The sequence below is a fragment of the Podarcis erhardii genome (assembly GCF_964252035.2).
Source record: "Podarcis erhardii genome assembly, chromosome: 4".
Lineage (NCBI taxonomy): Eukaryota > Metazoa > Chordata > Lepidosauria > Squamata > Lacertidae > Podarcis > Podarcis erhardii.
This window is the reverse complement of record NC_138508.1, coordinates 2,194,897-2,222,771: the sequence shown is the minus strand read 5'-3', so window position 1 is coordinate 2,222,771 and position 27,875 is coordinate 2,194,897. Positions and strand designations below refer to the sequence as shown.

Genomic DNA, 27,875 nt, shown 5'->3' with positions numbered 1-27,875 from the left:
GCCCAGGGGGAAGGCGCGGAACCACTGTATGACAGTGCCCCCAGCTTCCAGCCCCTCAAGACGGTCCAGAAGGATGTTATGCTCGATGGTATCAAATGCCGCTGAGAGATCCAGCAGATCTAGGAAACAGCTCTCACCTTTGTCCCTAGCCCGCCGGAGATCATCAACCAGTGCGACCAAGGCAAATTTAAGTCCCATGTTGAGGCCTGAATCCCGTCTGGAAGGGATCCAAATGGTCCGCTTCCTCCAGGCGTGCCTGGAGTTGTTCAGCAACCACTCGCTCAATCACCTTGCCCTAGAATGGAGGATTTGAGACTGGGCGATACTTGGCCATCGTGGCCACATCTAAAGATAGGTCCAGGAAGGCTCCCTCACAGAGGGAAGCTTTCACCACCCCACAAAGCTCATCTCCCAGCCCTTCCCGGCTACATTTATAAGCCAGGATGGACAAGGACCAAGGAGACAAGTGGTTGGTTTCACTCGTCCAAGCAGCCTGTTCACATCCTCGGGGGTAACAGATTGGAATTGATCCAACACAACTTGACTAGACAGGACTCTAGCACTCTCCCGCCCTGCTCCCACGGTGGAGTCGACATCTTCTTGAATCGGAGCGACTTTGTCTGCAAAAAACTTTGCAAAATCATTGCAGGAGATCATGTGACCTGTACTGGGCCCTAATGGAGCAGGTGGTTCTGCTAAATTGTGAACCACCTGAAAGAGTCTCCTGCTGCTGTTTTTGGCAGATGTAATATAGGCGGTGAAGGAAGTCTTCTTGGCCGTATCTATCACCACTTGGTAGGCTCGACATTGAGCTCTAACCCGTATCCAGTCAGCTTCAGAATGGGTTATCCGCCACCGGTGCTCTAGCCGTCTCAGCGATTGTTTCATCACCCTCAGCTCTGAAGAAAACCACGGGGCTGTCTGGGCTCCATGCAATCGGAGAGGGCGCTTCGGAGCCAAACAGTCAATAGACCTGGTTAACTCCAAATTTCAGCGGGCCACCAGGAATCAGCTGAAAGGCCATCAACATGGGATAAAACATCCCCTACCGCCCTCTGGAAACCATTTGGATCCATTAAAGGGCTGACCATCTGAATCGGTCCCACCTCCCTGCAGGAGGGGAAGGTTCACGGAGAAGTCCAGTTGCACCAGGAAGTGATCTGACCATGGCACTTCTTTAGTTTCGCTTTTACTTAGTGTCAGATCACCAAAATCCATAGAGGTGAACACCAGGTCTAAGGCATGTCCGCGGCTATGAGTTGGGCCAAACATATTCAGGAAAAGCCCCATGGAGGCCATGCTTTCCACAAAGTCCCAAGCGGCTCCTTGTAAGGTCGTGTTGGCATGGATGTTAAAATCCACTAGGACAACCAAACTAGGTGTCTCCAGGAGAACATCCGCCATGACCTGAAGCAGCTCGGGCAGGGAATCCTTGGTGCAGTGGGGAGGTCGGTACACCAAAAGGAATCCTGTACTGCCCCTATTGCCCATATTCCAGAACATGCACTCAGAGAACTGGGTCTTCCCAGTAGGACGCCTGCTCCACAGGGTAGAACACAAACCAATGCCTTCAAGTTTTGCTTTTTTTAAAAAAAGACTGACTAAACATGCGGAAGAACTTTTTGACAGCAAGAGCTGTTAGTGGATTGGACTCCCTTGGGAGTGCTGGAATTTCCATTCTTTGAGGTTTTCAAATGAAGTTGGATGGTCATCTGTCATGGATGCTTTACTTGCTATGCCAGCATCACAAGGGGTGGAATATATTGCACCAGGGATCACTTCAAGCTCGAAAATTCTACAATTCCGTGATTCTCCCCTGTATGAATTCTTTGATGGTAAGTGAGACTGGACTTATGACTGAAGCTCTTTCCACATTCCACACACTGATAGGGTTTCTCCCCTGTATGAATTCTTTGATGGTAAGTGAGACTGGACTTATGACTGAAGCTCTTTCCACATTCCACACACTGATAGGGTTTCTCCCCTGAATGAATTCTTTGATGGGAAGTGAGATTGGAGCTATCAGTGAAGCTCTTTCCACATTCCACACACTGATAGGGTTTCTCCCCTGTATGAATTCTTTCATGTTTAGTGAGATCGGAGCTTCTACTGAAGCTCTTTCCACATTCCATGCACCTGTATGAATTATTTGATGGTAAGTGAGCTTGGAGTTTCTCCCCTGTATGAATTCTTTGATGGGAAGTGAGACTGTGGCTGTGACTGAAGCTCTTTCCACATTCCACACACTGATAGGGTTTCTCCCCTGTATGAATTCTTTGATGGGAAGTGAGATTGTGGCTGTGACTGAAGCTCTTTCCACATTCCACACACTGATAGGGTTTCTCCCCTGTATGAATTCTTTGATGGGAAGTTAGACTGTGGCTGTGACTGAAGCTCTTTCCACATTCCACACACTGATAGGGTTTCTCCCGTGTATGAATTCTTTGATGGGATGTTAGAGAGGAGCTCATACTGAAGCTCTTTCCACATTCCATACACTGATAGGGTTTCTCCCCTTTATCAATTCTCTGATGCCTAGTGAGATCGGAGCTCGTACTAAAGCTCTTTCCACATTCCACACACTGATAGGGTTTCTCCCCTGTATGAATTCTTTGATGTTTAGTGAGACTGTGGCTGTGACTGAAGCTCTTTCCACATTCCATACACTGATAGGGTTTCTCCCCTGTATGAATTCTTTGATGGGAAGTGAGATTGGAGCTGCTCCTGAAGCTCTTTCCACATTCCACACAATGATAAGGTTTCTCCCCTGTATGAATTCTTTGATGGGAAGTGAGAGAGAAGCTCATACTGAAGCTCTTTCCACATTCAATGCACTGATAGGGTTTCTTTCCAATGAGATTTTGTTGATGGGAACTGGAATGGGAGCTCTGACTGCAGCTCTTTCCACTTTCCAAATTTTTACGTGCCTTCTCCACTCTGCAGATTGTGTTGTGGTCACCGTTGTTCTTGATTTCCAATTCATCACAATCTGCAATGGAGAGAAAAAGGGATTAGAGCCTCAGGAACAAATGGAGCCCCCAGTTAGGGAATAATGCTCATTAAATTTGTTGTCGAGAAGGCAGTGTTCATTACCTTTGTTATTTGCAATAAACCAATGTATTTATTATTGGATTCTAATCGTTGGTTGAATGCTGCTTTGTTTGAAGTAAGTTACTCATTTTATAATTTTTTTACTTTTTGTAATTTTTTTGTACTTTTTTCATTGGATTAGATTGTTGTTATTATTACTTTTTCATGTTTATACAGTAGCACCTCAGGTTACATAACCCTCGGATTATATAAAAATCAGCTTATGAAAGCGACAAATCCATGCGCAGCGATCCTTGGGTTGCGAAAACCTCGGGATCTAGCGAGATCTCTGGAACGGATCACATTCGCAACCAGAAATACGACTGTATATGTGTTGGAAGCTTCCCAGATTGGCTGGGGCAACCCAACCAGATGGTCAGGGTATAAATAAAAATTAATATTATTAGTATGATTATCACTGCTAGTACTACCTGAGATTCAATCAGCCTGGCTCTTCTCTGGGGCAGATGTTGTTTGGCCCAATCATGGCATCCCCTCCATCTCCATTGTCAGTCGTCTCTTTGGTCAACCCAAGACTGACAGCAGCAAAAACAAAAACAGAAAACCTGACAGAAGCTACTTATCTTTCCTAACAACTCTGAAGCTGACATTTAAGATGCCTGGGCAGTTCAGATCAGCCCAACTGTGGTAGAAGGAGGCAGAACTGGAGGAAGATTGTTCACAGAAAAAACTGTAACCTACTATTTCTTGTGGGGGTGTTAGGTTCCCAGGTGTTGTAGGGGGCGCTGTGAAAATATATGAGGTTTGTCACATAGAGGTATTTCTTGAATTTCCTGGCAGATAGGACGATCTGAAAAGGAGCCTTACCAAGAGAGGCCACGATCCACCGATTCTCCTCCATGACGTCCTTATGCAGAGCTCTCTGGTCAGGATCCAGCAACTCCCACTCCTCGTCCGTGAAATGAACAGCGACATCATCAAAGCACACTGGCCCCTAAAAGAAAAAGGGAAATTTCCTCCTCTGAGACAGCAGAAATATGATCTGGTACACAATGCTCTGTTATTTCCTTTCTGTTAATTGCTGTGTTATTTCAATAGCATTGCTTTGCTGCACATTTTAATTATGGGCACCTATTTTAACGCTTTAATTGAATTCTTTTATTCTGCATTTTAAGTGTGGGTATTCGTCTAATTGCAAATAGGTGGTACTCCAGCTTATGTTTACGTTATTCTGCCTACGCAAGCATTCCAGTTTCCCTGATGGAAGGATCCACTTTCTCCTCTCCTCGTGAGTTGTTCTGGGGAGGTTCCCTCCCAATGCCCTAGAGCCAAATTCAAGGGGTTCATGGGGCATGGAGAGGGGGAGGAGTGGGGGACAGGCCCCATTTTTCAGCAGATAGGGCTGGCTAGGTGAATCCTGAACACTATTTGTTATCGTCTGTCCGCTGCTTAGAAGCCAATTTTAGCATTCATTGATGAATATAGAATATAGAATATAGAAATACAAGAAGCCTAGTTTGGATGGCCATCTGTCTTGGAGGATCTAGCTGAGATTCCTGCAATGCAGGGGGTGGGACTTGATGACCCTTGGGGTCCCTTTCAACTCTAGGATTCCATGAAAACTGCAACTACAGTTGCTGAGAGTGAAGGCCCCCGGCTCCCCACAGTTTTCCAAGTCCCCTCCTCTCTGGGGTTTCTGGCAAGCGATTGAACAGTGTGCCAGTGTGCAGCCTGCCTTTGTTCCTCCATGTTAGACCTCTCTTGGCTCTGAGAGACAAGCAGGGAGGGTGGATTCTGGCAGAAGGAGAGGGAGCCCCCTGTGGCTCCTCCTTCTCCTGATTCACCTCTGCCTCTCAACCTCCTTCCTCCCACTCGCCTCCTTCTTCTTCTTCTTCTGCCTCTGATTCTGCACTGCATTCTGCCTCAGAGTCTCCCAGCTCACTAAGCCCTGTTGCCCCTTCAGCTTCTGACACCTCCACTTCCCAGGCTTCCCCCTCTTGCCCCTCTGACCGCTCATCCTTCCTCCACCTTTACTCCTTGGGCTCAGAGCCATCTTCCCTTCCTGGTTCCCCGGCTGCTTCCTCCCACCATTCCTCTGTGCCCAACCAGTCCATGACATTGCTCCATCCCTTGGCCTCTGTCCCCACAAAGCAGCTTCCCCTGACCTGATCTGGTTCCATAGCCGCTGCTTCCCTTCTGCCCCCATGAAAAGGCGGATCAGGAGGTCTTGCCGGCATCATTCTTTCACCTGCAAAAGAAAAAAATGTAAGCAGGATGCTAGGAGTGCCTGCTTCTCTCACAGGTGAAACGGGGCATCTCTAACTACAGATGGGCTTTGAGAAAGCCTTAGCTGCTGAGTGCAGTTGAAGGTTTGTGCCCATTTCATGTTAGGTGTGCAGAAATACATCTCCCCTCCTCTGAACCCTTGTTCCCAACCCCCAACCTCCCCCCCAAAAAACAAGATGAAAAGAACCCTCAGATGAGTTGGAAAACCAAGACCAAATGGAGATAAGCCACCTTCCTCCTTACCCAGTGGCCTCTCTCTGGTGTCCAACGGAGGCCTCTCTGCCTCACAGGAATCCAGGTCTATTTCTGCAAAATTATCCCTTTTCTGAAAGAACAACAAGGATTCAAAACTGTAAATGAATGGTGAGAAATGTTAGAAAGAGAATGACAAAAACAGAATCTTTAAGGGTGTTAGATCTCATTCCCAGAAAAAGGATGGACCACCAGCAGACCATTTTTGGATGTTCTCTGTCCTGTTTGAAGCCCCTTGGGAGTATCCAGAGGAAAGTCTCTCTCACCTGCTTTCTCTCCTCTGCCTGACTGAGGAGGAAACCTTCAGCCAGGGCCACCACCTGCGAAGTGGTGTCCGCTCCACAGTCCCTCACCCAGCTCTCCATCTCCGGTGGAAGGACAGCCAGGAACTGCTCCAAGATCACCAGGTCCAGCATCTCAGCTTTCGTGTGCTTTTCTGGCTTCAGCCACTGATGATCAAGGTGGTAGAGTCGGCTGCAAACCTCTCGGGGTCCTTTGGCCTCCTGGAAGCAGAACTGCCTGAGCTGCTGGCTCTGCACCTCTGTGGAGTGGGTATCCTCCTCACCCAGGATCTTCTGCACAGAGTTTTCCAAGAATCCCCCACTGCTCCCAGTTTGGATGGCATGGCCTCTTCCTGCTCTAGGGCCAGCTGTGTCTCGCTCATCCATCTGTGCTCTCAGGAAGCCTCTGAGAGATTGGAAGGAACCCTTTGGTCTTCTGCCAAGTTCTGTCTGTCTGAATGAAAAGCTCTAGAAATTCCTACAAAGCATATACATTGTTTCATTACAAAAGTTGTACAATATCAGGAGAAGAAAAAGGTTCCCTGAGCAAGCATGGATGAGTCTTGCAAGGAACCAGGGTAGGACTGCACCACAGCCCAGACTCTGAGCTATCTTTCTAAAAAGGAGGAGGAGGAGGAGGAGATATAGGCTTCTAGATTGTGGAAATGTTGAGGCAAGCGAAGAGATTAATGCGAGGCGAATCAGCCTGGTTGCTCCTTCCTTCCAGTCAATGCATGAAATCAGAACTGATTGACAAGGGAGTCATTGGTTCCTAGTGAAAAATGACTACGTGTGTTGAATCTGAATCTCCTTTCTTGTAGCTTGAAGCCATTGGTTGGAATCCTGCGCCCAGGTGACATGGCTCTCCTAAAGGCCGGCCTCACTATACACTGCCTTTGTTGATCTAAAAGCAACCTTTGATACAGTCTCCAGAACCAGACTCTGGGACAGACTACAGGGGACCTACATAGAATTAAGAGCTTCTGCTCTTAATTCAGGCACTGCGTGCAAACACAGCTCTTAGAGTCAGGTGTAGCCGCCTAGGACACCTAACGGACCCTATTAAAACCTCTACAGGAGTCAGGCAAGGGTGCCTATTGGCCCCTCTACTATTCAATTTCTATCTAAATAATTTAGTATCTGCACTCCATGACTCAGAACTCCATCCTCCAAAGCTCGCAATTCGGCATATTTCGGTCCTGCTATATGCCGATGATGCAGTAATTTTATCTAGAACCCCCACTGGACTCAAAAGAGCACTAAGAAAGCTCGCAGCATACTGTGAATTTGAATGTCTCAAAATCAACTATCAAAAGACCAAGATACTCGCTTTTGGGGGAAAACCAAAGCTTAAAAGCTGGGGCTCTTCCGGGTCAGCGCCAGCGATTAATGGCGGATTCCCTCTGACTCTCGGAGGGACCGGCTCCGCGGGATCGGGTCTTGCCGCTGCGGCAAAGCGGGGACCCTTTAAAAGTCACAGGCGGGTGAAGCCTGTGAACGTGGGGACTCGGCGTGCACCATTTGCGCCCCCCAAGTTGCGAAGGAGCTCTTTTAAGGGCTCTGGAGCGGGACATGGGGTGAGCGGCGCGGTGCTGAGAGTCGACTGCTTCTTCCGCGGAGTGAAGCCGCACAGCTGTTATCGGAGAGCGCTGACTTTTTCCTGGAGCAATTGGACTTAAAAGCAACTACCCGTGAGTAGGATTAAACTGAATTAATTGGAGAAAAAGAGGCTACATTCAACACTGAAACGGGAAGGTATAAACAGGAAGTCTGCCTTCCCTGCCTGTAAATAGATCAAAGCAAAGAGACTGCAAAGCGGAAACTTTGAAAGACGTTCAGTAAGGACTTAAAATCTAACATCAAGAAAGTGGTTTCTCCTCCAGACTGCAGGAATGGAGGGGGAAAGAGTTGAGCATATTTTACCTGCAAGAAGAGGGGGGAAAGAAAGTTACATCTGCTGCCTAAAACCTGGGAACGGGCTGCCCCCAGACAGGAAAGACCGATCAGTGGAAAGCCTGTCGGCAAGTTTAAAGACTTTTGAATTAGCTCTGTGAGAGGGATACAGTGTTTCTGGACTTCTCCTGATTCTAAAGTAACTTTTGATGATATTGAAACTGTTGTTTTTAAGTGACTTGGGGGACCTACAAGGATTATAATTGTTTTTTAAAAAGTTGCAAATTGGAGCTGTAACTGTGTCCCCCTAGAGGAACATCGACATTGTTGCAACAACAACTAGGCTACTGGAAAATTCCTTTTCAAAACAAATCTTTTAGCCGTGGGATTGACCTTGGCTGGCACAGGAAAAAACTACTAGGTCTGGCAAACAATATCGGACTGACACTACGAATCAGCGAAGGGCTTCAACATCTGGAGCATCAGGCACACCAGGAGCTGCTGCTTTACAAGTTAAATCAAAAGTTATGTCCCCTGAAGATGTATTGGCACAGGCACTTGGGAAAATTAATGAATCTTTGGAAAATTTAGCTAAGCAAGTAGCTGAGACAAATAAGCAAGTAGCTGAGACAAATAAGCAAGTAAGTGAAGCATCAGCTAAAATTGATTTGAACACTACAAGCATCAACAACTTGGGACAGCAGGTGAATTCTAATACACAGTCTACTGAAAAATTATTAGAGGAATCTGCCACGACCCGAAAAGTACCGCATTTTTCGCACCATAGGGCGCACCGGACCATAGGGCGCACCCAGTTTTTAGGGGGGGAAATCAAGGAAAATAATATTTCCCCCCCAGCCCCAAAGAGCAGCGTACAGGCTGCACACAACCTCTCCCTGCCGGAGAGGTTGCGCGCAGCTATGAAAGAAGGCAAGGCAGCGAGCGGGATGGATCCCGCTCGCTGATTTGGCTTCCCCTTTAGCCCCGTGCAGCCTCTCCCTCCCGGGAGAGGCTGCGTGGGGCTAAAGAATCCATAGCCCCGTGCAGCCTCTCCTTGCCAGAGAGGTTGTGCGCAGTTATGGAAGTAGGCAAGGCAGCGAGCGGGATGGATCCCGCTCGCTGCTTTGCCTTCCCCTTTAGCCCCCTGCAGCCTCTCCTTGCCGGGAGACACTGCGCAGGGCTAAGGAAGCCATAGCCCCGTGCAGCTTCTCCCTGCCAGAGGGGTTGTGCGCGGCTATGGCAGAAGCCTGCATTCGCTCCAGAGGACACACACACATTTCCCCTCAATTTTTGGAGGGGAAAAACTGCGTCCAATAGAACGAAAAATATGGTAGCTGAAGAAGCAAAGGAAATTGCAACTGCTACTCAGGAGAAGATACCTCCAGTATACAGGAAATTAGAGGACCACGATTTGACACTGTCTATGATTGAATTAAAAGAGAAAGAGAAAAATTTAAGAGTCAGGGCGGTACCGGAAAGTGAGAAGGATAATCTAGCGGACTTCCTTGCACAGGAATTTACAGATTTTTGGCAACAGGATTTGGGAAAGGAAGAATTTAAGATAGTAAGTGCATTCAGACTTGGTAAAGGACAAAAAAGGAACAAGGTAAGAGACTGTTTGATTACTTTTGAACAAAAGAGGAGAGAGATAAAATTTTGTACTTGCACTATCAAAGAACTTTGCAAATTGAAAACTCAACTGTGGAGATCTTCAAGGACATCCCAAAACATCTTTTGGATTTAAGGACCAACTACGGAGATCTAGTCGCCCTATTGAGGAGAAACAGAATCCTTTTTAGGTGGGAATTTCCTCAAGGGTTATCTTTCAAATATAAAGGAAGAAAGATAAAAATAAGAACAGTTACTGACAAAGATAGGTTTTTGAAAGACCACGGAGAAGACCTACAAAAAGAAGCGGAATCCGGAGAAGACCCAAGAGCACTGGAAAAAGGAATACTAGACATAGCAAACTTATCATTTGGACTCCACAGTCCAGGGAAAGAGACACCACCAACAGAACAAGAACAGCTACTTGGAGCAGTTGGAGGTAAAGCGAAGTAACCCCACCATGGCTCTGCAACTTCTAAGTTGGAATTGTAATGGTCTTAACTCCCCTCGGAAGAGAGAGAGTGTTTTTCATATACCAAAAAAGGAACAATTGGACTTGATCTGTCTACAAGAAACACATGTAATGAGGTTACATAGGAAAATACTTATTAACAAGAGATTGGGACAAGAGTTTATTTCATCTGACAAAGTTAAAAAAAGAGGAGTGGTGATATATGCAAAGGAGAGACTTTTACCGAAATTAATCTTTAAAGATGAGCAAGGAAGATATTTGGCAATTGAAATTCAATTTCAAGGAGAGAAATTCTTGATTGTAGGAATATATGCACCGAACGAGGGGAAATCTGAATTCTTTAAGAAGTTGCATGAGACCTTACTGGATCATCTAGACTACAATCTGATCTTGATGGGGGACATGAATGGAGTAGTATCTACAAATATGGACAAGGCACAAAGAAAGGTAGTCACCAAAGATGATAGACTACCAAAAACTTTTTTTGAAATGACAGACAATATGGACTTGGTGGACATTTGGAGAATAAGGAACCCTCTGGGAAGAGAGGGAACCTTCTTTTCTGAAGCCAAGATGACATGGACTAGAATTGACCAAATATGGGTAACTAGAGGAATGGCACCAAAGATAAAGAAAGTGGAAATCTGCCCCAAAACTTGCTCCGACCATAATGCTGTAAGGATGGAGATGAAACAAATATCAACTGGCTCCTTCAGATGGAGGATGAATGACACCTTATTTAAAGATGAAGAAGTCTACAAAATGGCCCCAAAAACTTTGAGACACTATTTTGAAATAAATTTGAACACTGAGGTTGAAAAAAGAGTAATCTGGGACGCAAGCAAAGCCGTTATGAGAGGGTTTCTGATGCAACAGAATTCAATAAAGAAGCGAAGTCAAAATGAGAAAAAAGATAAAATTTTGGAGAAATTAAAAGAAGGGGAAAAGAAACTAAGAGTAAAACCAAAGTCGCAGGAGATCTTGAGAGAAATAAAACTATATCAAATATAATATATGGAATTGATGAATCAAGAAATAGAATGGAAAATCAAACAAATGAGACAAAGGACATTTGAATCAGCGAATAAATGTGGGAAACTGCTGGCTTGGCAAATGAGAAAAAGACAAAAATTAAATACTATTACAAATTTAGAAGCGGAAGGAAAGAACATATATAACCCAACTGAGATTAGAAACTGTTTCCAGAAGTATTTTAAACAACTATATTCACAAGGGCCACAGAAAGAAATGGATATAGAACGATTTTTGAAGACAAATGGATTACAAAAAAATTCTCAAGAAAGTAAACTAATGTTGAACTATAAAATATCTGAACAAGAAGTAGAAGGTGCCATCCAAAATATGCAATTGGGCAAATCTCCAGTACCGGATGGGCTGACTTCCAGGTATTATAGATCTTTGAAGGAGTGGTTATTACAACCTTTGAAGGAAGTCTGCAATGACATTTTGGAAGGGAAAAGGGCACCAGAATCGTGGAAAGAGGCGTATATCACACTTATACCGAAAACAGAGACTTGAAAGACTCAGCTTAAGAACTACCTCCCTATATCGTTACTAAATGTGGATTACAAAATTTTTGCTGACATTTTGGCCGAGAGATTGAAAAAAGTATTGATGGAAGAGATTCACAAAGACCAAGCGGGCTTTCTCCCGGGAAGACATTTGTCTGATAAAATTTGAGGAATATAATTGATATTTTGGAAAGATTAGAAGAGAATATAAACACTAAAGCAGTTTTGATATTTGAGGACGCGGAGAAAGCTTTTGACAACATCTCTTGGAGTTTTATGAAAAAGAACCTACAGGGGATGGGGCTAGGCCAAGGTTTTGAAAATGGTATAGGTGCAATATACTCCGAACAAAAAGCTAAATTAATTGTAAACAATGTGGTGACAGAAGAATTTAAGATAGAAAAAGGGACATGACAGGGGTGCCCAATCTCCCCATTGCTTTTTATATCGGTCCTGGAGGTTTTGCTGAACATGATTAGAAGGGACCAGTTGGTTGAAGGCATACAGGTCGGAGCCAAACAGTACAAATTGAGAGCATTTGCAGATGATTTAATATTGACATTACAGGAGCCAGAATCTAGTACTAAAAGGGTTTTAGAATTAATTCAAGAATTTGGTCAAGTGGCAGGATTTAAATTGAATAAATTAAAAACTAAGGTTTTAGAGAAAAATTTAACATTAATTGAAAGAAAACAAATTCCTTCCAGTAGCACCTTAAAGACCAACTAAGTCAGTTCTTGGTATGAGCTTTCGTGTGCATGCACACTTCTTCAGATACATGCACACGAAAGCTCATACCAAGAACTGACTTAGTTGGTCTTTAAGGTGCTACTGGAAGGAATTTGTTTTGTTTTGACTATGGCAGACCAACACGGCTACCTATCTGTAACTGGATTAATTGAAAGAGAGAGGTTTCAGAATGAGACAGGTTTGACCGTGGTTAAGAAAGTGAAATACTTGGGGATTAATATGACAGCTAAAAATGGAAACTTATTTAAGGACAACTATGAAAAATGTTGGACGGAAGTGAAAAAAGATTTAGAAATTTGGTCAAATTTGAAGCTTTCCTTGTTGGGTCGAATTGCAGTTATAAAGATGAATGTATTGCCTAGAATGTTGTTTTTGTTTCAAACATTGCAAATTGTGGACAAGATGGACTGTTTCAAGAAGTGGCAGAAAGATATTTCTAGATTTGTCTGGCAGGGCAAGAAGCCCAGAATAAAATTTAAAATATTAACTGACGCAAAGGAAAGAGGCGGATTTGCCCTGCCAGACCTTAAACTTTACTATGAATCAGCAGCATTCTGCTGGCTGAAAGACTGGCTGCGTCTTGAGAACACAGACATTTTGGACTTAGAAGGTTTCAATAATGCTTTTGGGTGGCATGCATATTTGTGGTACGACAAGGTCCAAGTACATAAAGCATTTAAAAACCATATTGTCAGGAAAGCATTGTTTAATGTCTGGATAAGATATAAAGTCTTATTGGAAAATAAAACCCCAAGGTGGCTGTCACCAATGGAAGCAAAAGCTTTTAAAAGACTCAATATGGAGGCCAAATGGCCGAAGTATTGGGAAATATTGGAACAAGGAGACAAACTGAAATTGCAGAGTTTTGAGAAATTAAAAGATAAAGTGCGAGATTGGCTTCATTACTATCAGATAATGGAGGCATATAAATTGGACAAGAAAATTGGATTCCAGGTGGAAAAATCAAAATAAGAAACAGAATTGTTAGAACCTAAAACTAAGATTTTGTCAAAGATGTATAACTTGCTGTTGAAATGGAACACTCAGGATGAAACGGTGAAGTCTGTTATGATTAAATGGGCACAAAATGTTGGACATAATATTATGTTTGCTGACTGGGAAGTGTTGTGGACCACAGGTATGAAATTTACGGCATGTAATGCCCTAAGAGAGAATATTATGAAAATGATATACAGGTGGTACATGACCCCAGTCAAGCTTGCAAAAATTTATCATTTGCCTGATAACAAATGTTGGAAATGTAAAGAGACTGAAGGAACATTCTTTCACCTTTGGTGGACGTGCCCAAGGATCAAGGCTTTCTGGGAAATGATCTATAATGAAATGAAAAAGGTATTTAGATATACCTTCCTGAAGAAACCAGAGGCCTTTCTCCTGGGCATGGTCGGCCAATTGGTGTCAAGTGGTTTCCAGCTGTAATGCTTAAGAGATATGGAAGAGAGAGAAAAAAGGGTTTAGAAATAAGTAAAAATTAATGGTGAGGATTTGCTGAACTAAGAATTTGAATTGGAATACAAGAAAGGGAGGTATGAGGAGGTCTGGAAAATAAGTTAAAAGAAAATAAGTAATGGAAATTCTATGTGTTTTTAATTATTTTTGTATTTTTGTTATTTTTTCTTTTTCTTTTACATTGTATTATTTTTTGAAAACTTTAATAAATATTAAATTCACAGCATACTGTGAATTTGAATGTCTCAAAATCAACCATCAAAAGACCAAGATATTTGCTTTTGGGGAAAAACCAAAGCTTAAAAGCTGGGAACTCCAAGGCCATAAATTAGAACAACTCACAAACTATAAGTATCTAGGAATGGTGGTACAGGCCTCAGGAGCCAACACACTACACATAAACTCCATCGGGAGTTCAGCGGAAAAACCCGCAAATTGTATCCTTAAATTTTTCAGAGCACAAGGGGGCTTCTTCATTCCCACAGCTCGAAAACTATACAAGGCCAAAACTTTGGCACAACTCCTTTATGGTTCCTTTTTGGGTCCGCCTTCCTCTGCTTTCTCCCCCTTGAGAGAGTTCAATCTAGACTTCTTAGAGCTCTCCTCCAAGTGCCCAGATGGGTCTCAAACGCATGGGTAGATTGGAAACGGGGATGGTGAGAGTGGAGGCTAGCATCTGCCTAACATCAATCTACAAATGGCTGACATTGAATCTGCTCCCCCGAGGGATAGCACCATTGATTCTCTGTGACCAATTCCAGTCGGGCTGGCAGACTGCAGTTCTGAACACCCTCCGGAAACTGGGTTTTGCCCCTCAAGCCCTTCTAAGTCTGGGCTTGGGCCAGGCAAATGCCACGGTCAGGCAAAGGATATTAGACACCGAGAGACAACAGGACTGCGCAAGGTGCCCCGACCATAAAATTGGAGAAATCGAGAAATATATAGCTGCACCGGCAGAATATCTCTTCTTTCTCGCATCTAGAAATGCAAGAAGGGCCTTTACACTCGCCAGAAGCTCGGCTCTTCCCTCGCTGGTCCTGGATGGAGCCTTTAGAAAAGTCCTGTATGCTCAGAGACTTTTCACCTGCCCATTGGGAGAGATAGGGAGCCAAAACACTTGTTCTTCAGACGTCCCTTTTACAAAGAGACACGTAGTAAGACCATTGATCCCCTGCTGGTGAGGCTCACTGACCTCCCGCAAAAGCAAAAATTAGACCTTTTCCTGTTAGGCAAAGATCAGAAGATGACCTGGATGGTCGCCAGATTCTGTGTACAGATCCGTAGGCGCAGACCATCTCCCAACTCAAAATAGTCCGTCATGAAAATCCCCAAACTCGGTTTCATGGGTGACTCTGAGTCAAGTCCCTGGGATAGTTTGTTGGTGTACATTGTTTTTAAATTTGTTGTTGTTCATAAACTGCCTGTTTTACTTCTGTGACTGTACCCCCAAGTGTGTGTTATAAGCTGCTCTCTGACCGAAATAAATTATCTAATCTGACATGGCTCTCCTGTCTCCTCTCTGTCTCCTCTCTTCTCCATGTACACATACCCAGCTCCTCTTAAAGCTTGGCTTGATCTGCTTGGCTGGCCTCCTCTGCCAATAAGGAGAAAGAAAGAAGGGAAACAAAGAAAGAGGTTTGGGAGCAACCATTCAGACACGTTTCCTCTCTTGTGCAATGACGCTGACCCGTGTCACACACAGCAGAAGTCCTACTGATAAGCTTATTTAAAGAAGCCAGAGTTCTATCTGCTAGATTTCCCAGGGGGCTCTGAATAATTATTTTTCTGGAAGGGGGGGCGGTAACCTCCTCCTCCGCCCCCCACAAAGATCTAAAGGAAGGAGACAGTTCCTGCAACCTCGCCCCTCCCTGGCAGGACCCCCTGCTCCCTGGGGCTCCCCCCCCACGAGCCACCCTCCCCTGCAGCCCTGGGACCCCCCCCCTTCTCCCCACTGCACCCTCCTGGGGGGGGGGGAGAGAGAGGAGACTCACCAGATCCCAGGAGAGGATTGCCCTTCCCAAAGGAGTAAGCAGCCTCTTTATACAAATGCAGAATATAGAGTACTGTAGTTGCAAACCTCGCCCCTCCCTGGCAGGACCCCCTGCTCCCTGGGGCTCCCCCCCCCATGGGCCACCCTCCCCTGCTGCAGCCCTGGGACCCCCCCCCCTTCTCCCCACTGCACCCTCCTGGGGGGGGGGAGAGAGAGGAGACTCACCAGATCCCAGGAGAGGATTGCCCTTCCCAAAGGAGTAAGCAGCCTCTTTATACAAATGCAGAATATAGAGTACTGTAGTTGCAAACCTCGCCCCTCCCTGGCAGGACCCCCTGCTCCCTGGGGCTCCCCCCCCATGAGCCACCCTCCCCTGCAGCAGCCCTGGGACCCCCCCTTCTCCCCACTGCACCCTCCTGGGGGGTGGGAGGAAGAAGGGACTCACCAGATCCCCCTGGAAGAGAACAATGCAGGATTTGCAATAGCAGGAAGCAACCCTGCCCCCCCCCCCGCTTGCAGGAAGGGGAGGGAGGGGCTTTTCCCCTGGAGGACCTGGCCCCCCCTTACTTCCTGTCCTCTCTAGGAATGCAGCTCGGTTCCCTTTAACCCCTGCCAAGCCGAGTCCACCCTGCTCAGTCCTCTCTGCCTTTTCTCTCCTGCATTGCACAATCCCAGAGATGCTCATTTTATTTTTGCTCTTGGCTGGTCTGTGATCCGCTCCCTCCCTTGGCCAGAAAGTGGAGGAAGAGGTTGCAGGGAAAAGGGGGTTGCAGGAAGCAAGGAAGCTCCTCCTGGAATGGGAGGGAGCCCCCTGGGTCATCTATTCCAGCCCCCCTGCAAGGCAGGAATCCAACCTCTGCTTCACAACCTCCAAGGAAGGAGAGTCCGCCATCTCCCAAGGGATTCTGCTGCTCTTCCCCTCAGAAGGTTCTTCCTGCTCTTTAGGCAGCAGAAGCTGCTTTCTGGTCCTCTGGGTCCCCCTTATTCTGGGCAGGAGAAAACAAGCTGGCTCCCTCTTCCATGGGTCAGCCCCCCAGATATTGAGAGGTGGCTCTCAGGTCTCCATCCAGGCAGATTTCAGCTGTTCCTGCCTCTCCTGGGACTACATATTGCTGAGCTGAAAAATGCAGTAAAGTGCACATTTTGAAGGCTTTGGGCATGTTTTGTTAATGGCGAAATCTGAGGGCTCCCTTGGACAAAAAACAAGAACACCAGCCAGGAATAGCAGAGCAAAAGAGCAGCCAGTAGGCTTGGTCTTTCTTGAAGACTGTGGCGACAGGACTCCCACCTGCCACAAGGTGGACAAAGATGGATGCCCAGAACAACAGAGCCCCCAAACTTTTATCAGCTGCTAATCCCCATGTTACACTCCCCCCCAACTACATCACTCATGCATCAGGGTAAGGGGAAGTCTGGGGGCAGCAATCTGAGCATCCTGGACTCTGCCCCATGGTTCTCCTTGCCATCCACCAAACACCCATTGATTGTAACAAAAGAGAAATTTACATTTCCCTGTTTCCCAGCCAAGTCAATCACACCCTTTTGTCTCCATCTGGGTTTGCTATTTCTGGAATGGCTACCTGTCTGGCACTCAGGTATCAGGATGCCAGGGATTATCACTCGGGCAGAGGGGCTGCTGAGTAGCTGAGCTCACAGGTCTAGATGAATTTCTGAAGTTTTCCCAGTGAGCCAATACATACCGTATTTGTTGCTCTATAAGTCTCACTTTTTCCCTCCTAAAAGGTAAGGGGAAATATGTGTGTGTCTTATGGAGCGAATGCAAGCTGCTATGCCAGAAGCCAGAACAGCAAGAGGGATTGCTGCTTTCACTGCGCAGCGATCCCTCTTTCTGTTCTGGCTTCTGAGATTCAGAATATTTTTTTCTTGTTTTCCTCCTCCAAAAACTAGGTGCATCTTGTCGTCTGGTGCGTCTTATAGAGCAAAAAATACGGTAGATACATTTATCAGTGAATTCTTACATTTGGTATTGTGCAGCAGAGGCCCTTTGACTAGATAGGAAGAAACTGTGATGAAGTGTTTTGTGTGGACAAGTCACAAAAGTCACAAAAGTGATGGTGCTGATTTTGGTAGTTGGCTGCATGTGCATGATATCTGCTGCAGGGGCAACCCCCCAAAAAATCTATACATAAGTTCCTGCAACAGTTTGCCTTCCAATGTCCGGCTATACCTCTTGGCTCGTCCTCCAAACTTTGCTGGGGGGCTGTGTTCCCACTCCCAAAGCAGGGACACACTCTTAGCACCTGAACACTGTACCACCTCATTGCTGCTGCCTGGGGTGTGAGGGTTTATATAGTGGCGAGTGAATATTCGGAATATTTGGCCAATTAAGTGAGGCGGAGAATCCCTCAAGGGACGGAGCAGCAGCTGATTTGCTACCTGTGCTATGACACCCTCCTCTCAGCTGAGCAGGTGCCCTGGGGGGACCTCAGAGGGGCTGATAAATCCCACAAAGGAAGTGGCTCCCAGGTAGATCTGCAGTCAGAATCTGAGAGCCTTCCAGGTGCCACACAGGACTGTTAACAAGCCCCACCCCCCAAAAAAACCAACAACCTGTGATCATCTTCTAGCTTGGTTTCTTTCCCCTTCCCATTCCCTGGATTCTCACAGAGAGAAGAAGGGGAGGCAAGTGACAACAGGAGCCACCTCCTTGCCAAGCCATCCCATGGGAGAGAGTTGCTGGAGTCAGGGTTGGGACCTGTTGGCCATGAATATTTGGATTGGCTAAGCAGATGAAATGGGCAGAAGCATCTCAGCCAGTGGGAAAGGCAGCCATATTGACTATGGCAGGCATAGGCAAACTCGGCCCTCCAGATGTTTTGCGACTATAATTCCCATCATCCCTGACCACTGGTCCTGTTAGCTAGGGATAATGGGAGTTGTAGTCCCTAAACATCTGGAGGACTGAGTTTGGGGGTGCCTGCACTATGGGTTGTGGACTCTCCATCTTTGGCGGTCTTCACATACCTGTCAACTGTCCTGCTTTGAGTGGGACGTCCTGCAATTCCAGAAGCCACCCTGGCTTCTGATTGGCTCCCAGGATGTCCTGTTTTGGCTCCCGTGAACCTGTGGCCCCAAAAGACGCCCAATTTGGGGGGGTCCTTGCTCTTTTGTGATTTACGGAACTCATTCAGGAGCCCCAAAAGTCCCAGGTCCCAATTTCCCTCTGCAACATGTTGGAGGGTAGGCAGAGTTTGGGAGGACAACTCTCTTCATATTCTATGGGTGTGGGTGACAGGAGAAAGAGTGGCCTTAAAAGCAGGTGAGCAGTGAGTCTACCCTCAAGTTTCAAAAGGAGTGCTGCATTACTCGGCTGTCTCACAGGATGCTTTTTATTATGTTTTTATCATCGTTGTTCTGCATTGTGCTTTTAATGTTGGACACCCCCCTGCGATATTCTGATAAAGGGGGGGTGGTATATAAATTGAATAAATACTTCTACTACTACGACGACGACGACGACTACGACTACTATTTCCCCAGCACCATAAGTTCCTTGTTTGATTCTGTTTTTATGTTATAAAGGGCTTCTGGAGTGCCAAGTCTTTTTGAGAGAACTGCTGTGGAGCTGAGATGAAGGAGGAGAGACCATTTCCTCTCCACCCAGCAGAGGTGTGGAACTCCAGGAAGACACAACCTGAAAGACAGTGTGCTATTTTATGAAAAAAAATATAACTCTTTCTTATGTTATATGATGTTATGATGTATTGTAATTTTCATATGTATACATTGCTTGATTGTAAAAACACACACACACACTTTCAAAATGTTTTTTAAAAATATTTTTATTAGTAATTTCAACATAACATTTTATCCAAAAACATATCATCCTGCACCCCCCCTTATTTTCCCCTCTCCAAAAAACCTGACCCCCCTCCCCTCCCCTCAGCTCCTCTCTCTGGTTTATCAACATATGTTATTTTCTGCATGTTACCAAACTGTACAGATCCTTAATTTATCTATCTAAATGTTATCAATAAAAAGTTTGTAAATGTTTATTCAAAACCTGCCAAGGAGTCCAGTTCATTTTGTTGCTTCTGTAATTACTTTGTAAAGGGTTCCCATTCATCTTTAAAACCACAGTTATCCTTGTCATGTAGTTTGTGTGTCAATTTTCTTTCAGCAAGGAACACTCTGTGAATTTTAAATCGGTTTTCCGTAACCTTTCCCAATCTTCCACAATAATATAATGACCTATATCTTGTGCCCATTTAATCATAACTGATTTCACCTCTTCGTCTTTCGTCTCCCATTCTAACAGAACACCGTATGTGCCTTTCAGCAGTTGGAATCTAAGTCTCTCCTGTATTTGTCAAAGGACTATCTGAAATTCTGATGTTAGCCTGTATCTCCTTTTCGTGTATGTAAAGGAAATGCCCTCTGGGAATTCCCATTTATATCTAATGTCAGCTCTCCTGAGTGCTATTGTTAAATATCTATATTTGGTTCTTCTAAGTCTCAATTTCAGTGGAATCTCTCTAAAGATAATCTACTTTCTGTCTGGCAACCACATTATTTTTTTCAAAAACTCTTCTGAAGGATTGCTTCCTTCACTCTTTTTGTTACTAGTGTTAATAAAACATCTCCTGGCTGCGTCCGTTCTCGATTTTCACGCGATCTAATTCTGAAACAGGTCTCTCAAAGCCCATCCAACCAATCTTTGCTTTCTCCCAGCCATTCTGAAATTGTCTGTGTGACGTATGTCTCCAAATTTGGCTCTGAATCAGATTCAGGAAGACGTTAACTTATTACTTCAGCTAAATGTCACAGGATTAAACAAGGATTAAACAAGGTACTACAATGGTACCTTGGGTTACAAACGCTTCAGGCTACAGACTCTGCTAACCCAGAAATGGTACCTCGGGTTAAGAACTTTTCTTCAGGATGAGAACAGAAATCGTGCTCCGGCGGCCCCATTCACTAAAGTGGTGCTTCAGGTTAAGAACACTTTCAGGTTAAGAACAGACCTCCAGAACAAATTAAGTACTTAACCCGAGGTACCACTGTACAGGCACAGTTTCTCTTAAACTCCCTCCTCTCATAATCAGTTGTTACACTTCAGGTATCCAGAATAAATGCTAAAAGGCTGAACTCTGTTTCTGCTGCTTCTCTCTCATTCCCTTCCTTAGTTATGACAGGACAGCCCAGCTTCCTTCATGGCTTCATACTTTGGTCCGTGAGCCACTTTTCCTCGGATCCCCTCTCTCTTAGCAGTCCCACTCCCGAGGTATTTTCCTTTGTATGCCAGACCCAGGGGATCATCTGAGTCCTTTTCACTGACTCAGAAATCTCCTTTTCCTAGAAAATCTCTCCCCTCCCAAATGGAAGGAGACCCCAGAAGAAGAGTCTTCCCATCTGAACACTCTCTCCAGACCCTCAACATAGACTTCCTATCTCAGCTACGACTGTTAATAGAGGATGAGCTGCCTCACTTCATGAAATTAAAACCTCGCTCCTTCATCCAAATACCGCTGATACAGCAGAACTAGGAAACAGCTCTCACCTTTGTCCCTAGCCCGCCGGAGATCATCAACCAGTGCGACCAAGGCAGTTTCAGTCCCATGATGAGGCCTGAATCCTGACTGGAAGGGATCCAAATGGTCTGCTTCTTCCAGGCGTACCTGGAGTTGTTCAGCAATCACTCCCTCAATCACCTTGCCCAAGAATGGAGGATTTGAGACTGGACGATAGTTGGCCATCGTGGCCGCATCTAAAGATGGGTCCGGGAAGGGTCCTTCACGGAGGGAAGCATTCACCACCCCACGAAGCCCATCGCCCAGCCCTTCCCAGCTAGCTTTTATAAGCCAGGATGGACAAGGATCAAGGAGACAAGTGGTTGGTTTCACTCGTCCAAGCAGCCTGTCCACATCCTCGGGGGTAACAGATTGGAATTGATCCAACACAACTTGACTAGACAGGACTCTAGCACTCTCCCGCCCTGCTCCCACGGTGGAATCTACATCTTCTCGAATTGGAGCGACTTTGTCTGCAAAAAACTTTGCAAAATCATTGCAGGAGATCATGTGGCATGTACTGGGCCCTAATGGAGCAGGTCGTTCTGCTAAATTGTGAACCACCTGAAAGAGTCTCCTGCTGCTGTTTTCCGCAGATGTAATAGAGGCGGTGAAGAAAGTCTTCTTGGCCGTCACTATCACCACTTGGTAGGCTTGACATTGAGCTCTAACCTGTATCCGGTCAGCTTCAGAATGGGTTATCTGCCACCGGCGTTCTAGCCGTCTCAGCGATTGTTTCATCACCCTCTGCTCTGAACCACGGGGCTGTCTGGGCTCCATGGAATCGTAGAGGGCGCTTCGGAGCCAAACAGTCAATAGCCCTGGTTAACTCCACATTTCAGCGGGCCACCAGGAATCACCTGAAAGGCCATCAACATGGGATAAAACATCCCCTACCGCCCTCTGGAAACCATTTGGATCCATTAAGGGGCAGACCATCTGAATCGGGCCCACTTCCCTGAAGAGGGGAAGGTTCACGGAGAAGTCCAGTTGCACCAGGAAGTGATCTGACGATGGCACTTCTTTAGTTTCGCTTTTACTTAGTGTCAGATCACCAACATCCATAGAGGTGAACACCAGGTCTAAGGCATGTCCACGGCTATGGGTTGGGCCAAACATATTCAGGGAAAGCCCCATGGAGGCCATGCTTTCCACAAAGTCCAAAGCGGCCCCTTGTAAGGTTGTGTCGGCGTGGATGTTAAAATCCCCTAGGATAACCAAACTAAGTGTCTCCAGGAGAACATCCGCCACAATCTGGAGCAGCTCGGGCAGGGAATCCTTGGTGCTGTGGGGAGGTCGATACACCAAAAGGAATCCTGTACTGCCCCTATTGCCCAACTTCCAGAACATGCACACGAGAACTGGGTCTTCCCAATAGGACGCCTGCTACACAGGGTAGGATACAAACCAATGCCTTAAGTTTTATGTTTTTTAAAAAAGGACTGACAAAACATGCGGAAGAAATTTTTGACAGCAAGAGAAGTTAATGGATTGTAGTCCCTTGGGAGTGCTGGAATTTCCATTCATTGAGGTTTTCAAATGAAGTTAGATGGTCATCTGTCATGGATGCTTTACTTGCTATGCCAGCATCACAAGGGGTGAAATAGATTGCACCAGGGATCACTTCAAGCTCAAAAATTCTACAATTCCGTGATTCTCCCCTGTATGAATTCATAGGGTTTCCCCCCTGTATGAATTCTTTGATGGGAAGTGAGATTGGAGCTCTGACTAAAGCTCTTTCCACATTCCATGCACTGATAGGGTTTCTCCCCTGTATGAATTCTTTGATGTTTAGTGAGATCGGAGCTCATACTGAAGCTCTTTCCACATTCCATGCACTGATAGGGTTTCTCCCCTGTATGAATTCTTTGATGTTTAGTGAGATCGGCGCTTCTACTGAAGCTCTTTCCACATTCCATGCACCGATAGGGTTTCTCCCCTGTATGAATTCTTTGATGTTTAGTGAGATCGGAGCTTCTACTGAAGCTCTTTCCACATTCCACACACTGATAGGGTTTCTCCCCTGTATGAGTTATCTGATGGGAAGTGAGACTGGAGCTCATACGGAAGCTCTTTCCACATTCCATGCACTGATACGGTTTCTCCCCTGTATGAATTCTTTGATGGAAAGTGAGATGGGAACTCATTCTGAAGCTCTTCCCACATTCCACACACTGATAGGGTTTCTCCCCTGTATGAATTCTTTGATGTTTAGTGAGATCGGATCTCATACTGAAGCTCTTTCCACATTCCACACACTGATAGGGTTTCTCCCCTGTATGAATTCTTTGATGTTTAGTGAGATCGGCGCTTCTACTGAAGCTCTTTCCACATTCCATGCACCGATAGGGTTTCTCCCCTGTATGAATTATTTGATGGGAAGTGAGATTGGAGCTCATACTGAAGCTCTGTCCACATTCCATGCACCGATAGGGTTTCTCCCCTGTATGAATTCTTTGATGTTTAGTGAGATTGTAGCTCATACTGAAGCTCTTTCCACATTCCATACACTGATAGGGTTTCTCCCCTGTATGAATTAACTGATGGGAAGTGAGACTGGAGCTCATAGTAAAGCTCTTTCCACATTCCTCACACTGATAGGGTTTCTCCCCTGTATGAATTCTTTGATGTTTTGTGAGATTTGAGTTGCTACTGAAGCTCTTTCCACATTCCACACACTGATAGGGTTTCTCCCCTGTATGAATTCTTTGATGGGAAGTGAGAGAGAAGCTCTGACTGAAGCTCTTTCCACATTCAATGCAATGATAGGGTTTCTTTCCAATGAGATGTCGACGGCTGCTCTTTCCACATTCCAAATTTTTACGTGCCTTCTCCACTATGCAGATTGTGTTGTGGTCACCTTTGTTCTTGCTTTCCAATTCATCACCATCTGCAATGGAGAGAAAAAGGGATTAGAGCCTCAGGAACAAATGGAGCCCCCAGTTAGGGAATAATGCTCATTAAATTTCTTGGAGAGAAGGCAGTGTTCATTACCTTTGTTATTTGCAATAAACCAATGTTTTTATTATTGGATTCTAATCGTTGGTTGAATGTTGCTTTGTTTGAAGTAAGTTACTCATTTTATAAATTTTGTACTTTTTGTAAAAATTTTGTACTTTTTTCATTGGATTAGATTGTTGTTATTATTACTGTTTCATGTTTATACAGTATCACCTTGGGTTACGTAACCCTCGGGTTATATAAACATCAGCTTATGAAAGCGACAAATCCATTCTCAGTGATCCTCGGGTTGCGAAAACCTCAGGATCTGGCCAGACCTCCGGAACGGATCCCATTCGCAACCAGAAGTACCACTGTATATGTGTTGGAGGCTTCCCAGATTGGCTGGGGCAACCCAACCAGATGGTCAGGGTATACATAAAAATTATTATTATTATTATCACTGCTAGTACTACCTGAGATTCAGTCAGCCTGGCTCTTCTCTGGGGCAGATGTTGTTTGGCCCAATTATGGCATCTCCTCCATCTCCAGTGTCAGTCGTCTCTTTGGTCAACCCAAGACTGACAGCAGCAAAAACAAAAACAGAAAACCTGACAGAAGCTACTTATCTTTCCTAACAACTTTGAAGCTGGCATTTAAGATGCCTGGGCAGTTCAGATCAGCCCAACTCTGGTAGAAGGAGGCAGAACTGGAGGAAGATTGTTCACAGAAAAAACTGTAACCTACTATTTCTTGTGGGGGTGTTAGGTTCCAAGGTGTTGTAGGCGGCGCTGTGAAAATATATGAGGTTTGTCACATAGAGGTATTTTTTTAATTTCCTGGCAGATAGGACGATCCCACAGGGAGGCTTACCAAGAGAGGCCACGATCCCACAATTCTCCTCCATGACGTCTTTATGAAGACCTCTTTGGTCAGGATCCAGCAACTCCCACTCCTCGTCTATTAAACGAACAGCGACATCTTCAAAGCCCACTGGACCCTAAAAGAAAAAGGGAAATGTCCTCCTCTGAGACAGCAGAAATATGATCTGCTACACAATGCTCTGTTGTTTCCTTCCTGTTAATTGCTGTGTTATTTCAATAGGATTGCTTTGCTGCACATTTTTATTATGGGTACCTATTTTAACCCTTTAATTGAATTCTTTTATTCTGCATTTTAAGTGTGGGTATTCGTCTTTTTGCAAATAGGTGGTACTCCAGCTTATGTTTACGTTTTTCTGCCATCGGAGCCAAGGGTGGTGGTAAGGCTCCCCAATGACGCTGGAGAGGGAACCAGCAAGGAGAGAGGGAGAGGTTCCGCTGGGGAAGGAAATAGATGTGACGCCAGGGAGAAAGGGGAGGCTGAGGGAGCTTCGAAGGGTAGGCTCAGGGACTCTTCCAGTGAGACCAGCGGAGAGAGGACAGGACCTCCCCTTGGGACGCCCACTCTGCGCAGAAAGCTTCCGCGCAGAGAAGCTAGGCGGCGACTTGGTGTCAAAGAACTTTTATGTTGGAGGAAATTCAGGAAACGCCCACTGACGGATTCTGCCAGTGATTGAGACAGTCACGGAGTACTGACTGTCCAGCCAGGGGAAAGTTTTACCCAAGCTACTCCACTTGGAGCAGTTTGCGCCTTATGCACAAGCAACCCCAAGCCCCATTACAGCAATCCGTCAGTCCTTGACGTTGCTTGTGCCCAGGGATAATCATGAGTCAGACCGGAGGAGCAGGCGCCGAAGAGGGAGCCATGGGAGGGGAGGACCAACTCTGGAGGAGAGAAACAGAGATTTGGAACAGCAGCTGGCTTTACTAGCGGCGCGGTTAGATGAAAGGCAGACTCAGGATGCCCAGGGGAAACCCACCCCCATTGCAAGGAAGGTACCGGGACTGGTGCATAAGTTTGGGGGTAATCCGAGAGACTATAATGCTTTTAAGACGGAGGTGCAGTACGCGCTGGACCTGCAGTATGATGACTTTGTGGACGATAGGGCAAGAGTAGCCTATGTGATAGGGCATCTTCAAGACGGCGCCAGGGAATGGGTGAGACCCTTAATGGTATCGGAAAATGATGCTTTAAAAGACCTGAGGAAGTTTTTTAGCGCCATGGACCACATGTTTTCGAGTGAAGTGGAGCAGAGCGTGACGCGCAGAGAACTGATGGCGTGCAAACAAGGGAGCCAATCAGAGAGTACTGGTCGCGGTTTTCGATGCTAATCCACAAACTTGGATGGGAACTGGGTTCGGAACCAATTCAGATGATGTTTGAGGAAGGCTTAGCCCCTTCGGTTAAGGACGAACTTTCCCGCTCGCCCTGCCCGCAATCGATGGATCAGCTGACTAAAATGGCGCTTGCGGTTGGAGTACGCCAAGAGGCGCGCGCTCTAGAGAGGCGGGGAGAGCAGAGCGTTGGCATGACAACTGCATTCCTGAAATGCCGGAGCAACCTTCCCAGCCAGCGGAGCCAATGGAGATCGGAGGTGCGCGCAGGGTTTCAAACTCTGGCGAGGTGCGCAAAAAGGAGTGGAAAACGACCAGGAAGTGTTTTCTCTGCCAACAGCCGGGACATTTTGCCAGGGTCTGCCCTCAGAGAAAAGCATGGCAAGGGATGGTGGGGGCAGTTGGCAGTGAGGAGGAGGGGAATAAAGAGCAGGGAACGAGAGCGCTTGGCTGCCGATCAGTGGGCACAGCAGCCAGGCAAACAACCAGTAAGAGTGCCCAAACCAGACCCCCCCCCCGGGCAGCCATAGCCATAGAGGTGGTGCTAGAGCTCCCCAACAGACACCCAATTAAGGTGAAGGCACTGCTGGATTCAGGCAGCTCTTGCAACTTCTTTAGCAAGGACTTTGCACTAGAGCACCAGCTCCAGCTGGTGCCTTTAGAGCGCCCCTTGCAAGTGACGACCATTGATGGGAGAGAACTCCTGGGGGGAGAAGTGACCCACCAGACTTTGCCCATGAAGATGAGGGTCTCCAGACACACTGAGACAATTGCCTTTCACGTAGCCACACTAGCCGGGCCGCCAATCATACTGGGGATGAGCTGGCTGGCGCTGCATGATCCGTAGTGGCATGGCACCAGCGGACTGTAGCCTTTGGTTCAGCTCACTGCTTGGAACACTGCCACGGGGGAGAGACCCCGAGGATGGCCGTGGCCAGGGTGGCAGGGATGGGGGCAGAGGAAAAGACCAGGGTGCCGCCGCAATACACTGATTTGGAAGAAGTCTTCAGTGAGAAGGAGGCAGATAGGCTACCCCCCCATAGGTCCTTTGACTGTCAAATCAACCTAATCCCAGGGGCTCAGTTGCCAGTGGGTAAGCTGTACGCCATGTCGGACAGAGAAATGCAGGAGTTGCGGAAGTTTATTGACAAGAACCTGAAGAGGGGGTTCATAAGAGAATCGTGGGCGGTGGGGGGCAGTCCAGTCTTCTTTGTGGACAAGAGAGACTCCAAAGAACTCAGACTAATTTGTGACTATAGGGCGTTAAACTTGATATCGGAGCCGGTGACCTTCCCGATGCCCAGAATTGATGACATTCTGACCAGAGTAAGGAAGGGAAAGATTTTTACCAAGTTGGACCTTCAAGGGGCGTACAATTTGATTAGGATAAGGGAAGGGGATGAATGGAAGACCACCATGTTCACCTCCCTGGGGGCTTTTGAGTACCTAGTTATGCCTTTCGGATTACAATCGGGCTCTGCCTGTTTTCAATCGTTCATGCACCACGTGTTGGGGTCCCTGCTGTACAAGAATTGCGTGGCCTTTCTAGATGACGTGCTAATCTACTCGGAGAACAAGGAGCAGCATGTTAAAGACGTCAGAG

The 27,875-nt window shown here is 46.2% G+C and overlaps 2 protein-coding genes across 2 annotated transcripts in view; both read right to left on the bottom strand.

The window, feature by feature from the left end:
* Positions 1-27,875, bottom strand: part of LOC309340970 (uncharacterized protein) — a 98,269-nt gene that overhangs the window by 38,250 nt on the left and 32,144 nt on the right. The window lies entirely within an intron of this gene.
* On the bottom strand, positions 168-23,886 carry LOC309341154 (uncharacterized protein). Its single transcript, XM_081860673.1, has 2 exons — positions 23,040-23,886; positions 168-2,136 (listed from the first exon to the last, which is right to left on the bottom strand). The coding sequence occupies exons 1-2, from the start codon at positions 23,681-23,683 to the stop codon at positions 1,776-1,778; spliced, it is 1,005 nt and encodes a 334-aa protein (XP_081716799.1). The 5' UTR covers positions 23,684-23,886; the 3' UTR covers positions 168-1,775.

Coding starts and splice junctions, on each gene's coding strand:
- LOC309341154 (XM_081860673.1), bottom strand. CDS start 23,683: ATGAGCTCCAGTCTCACTTCCCATCAGTTAATTCATACAGGGGAGAAA. Junction 2,137..23,039: donor ACAGGGGAGAAACCCTATCG/GTGCATGGAATG, acceptor TAATTCATACAG/GTGCATGGAATGTGGAAAGA.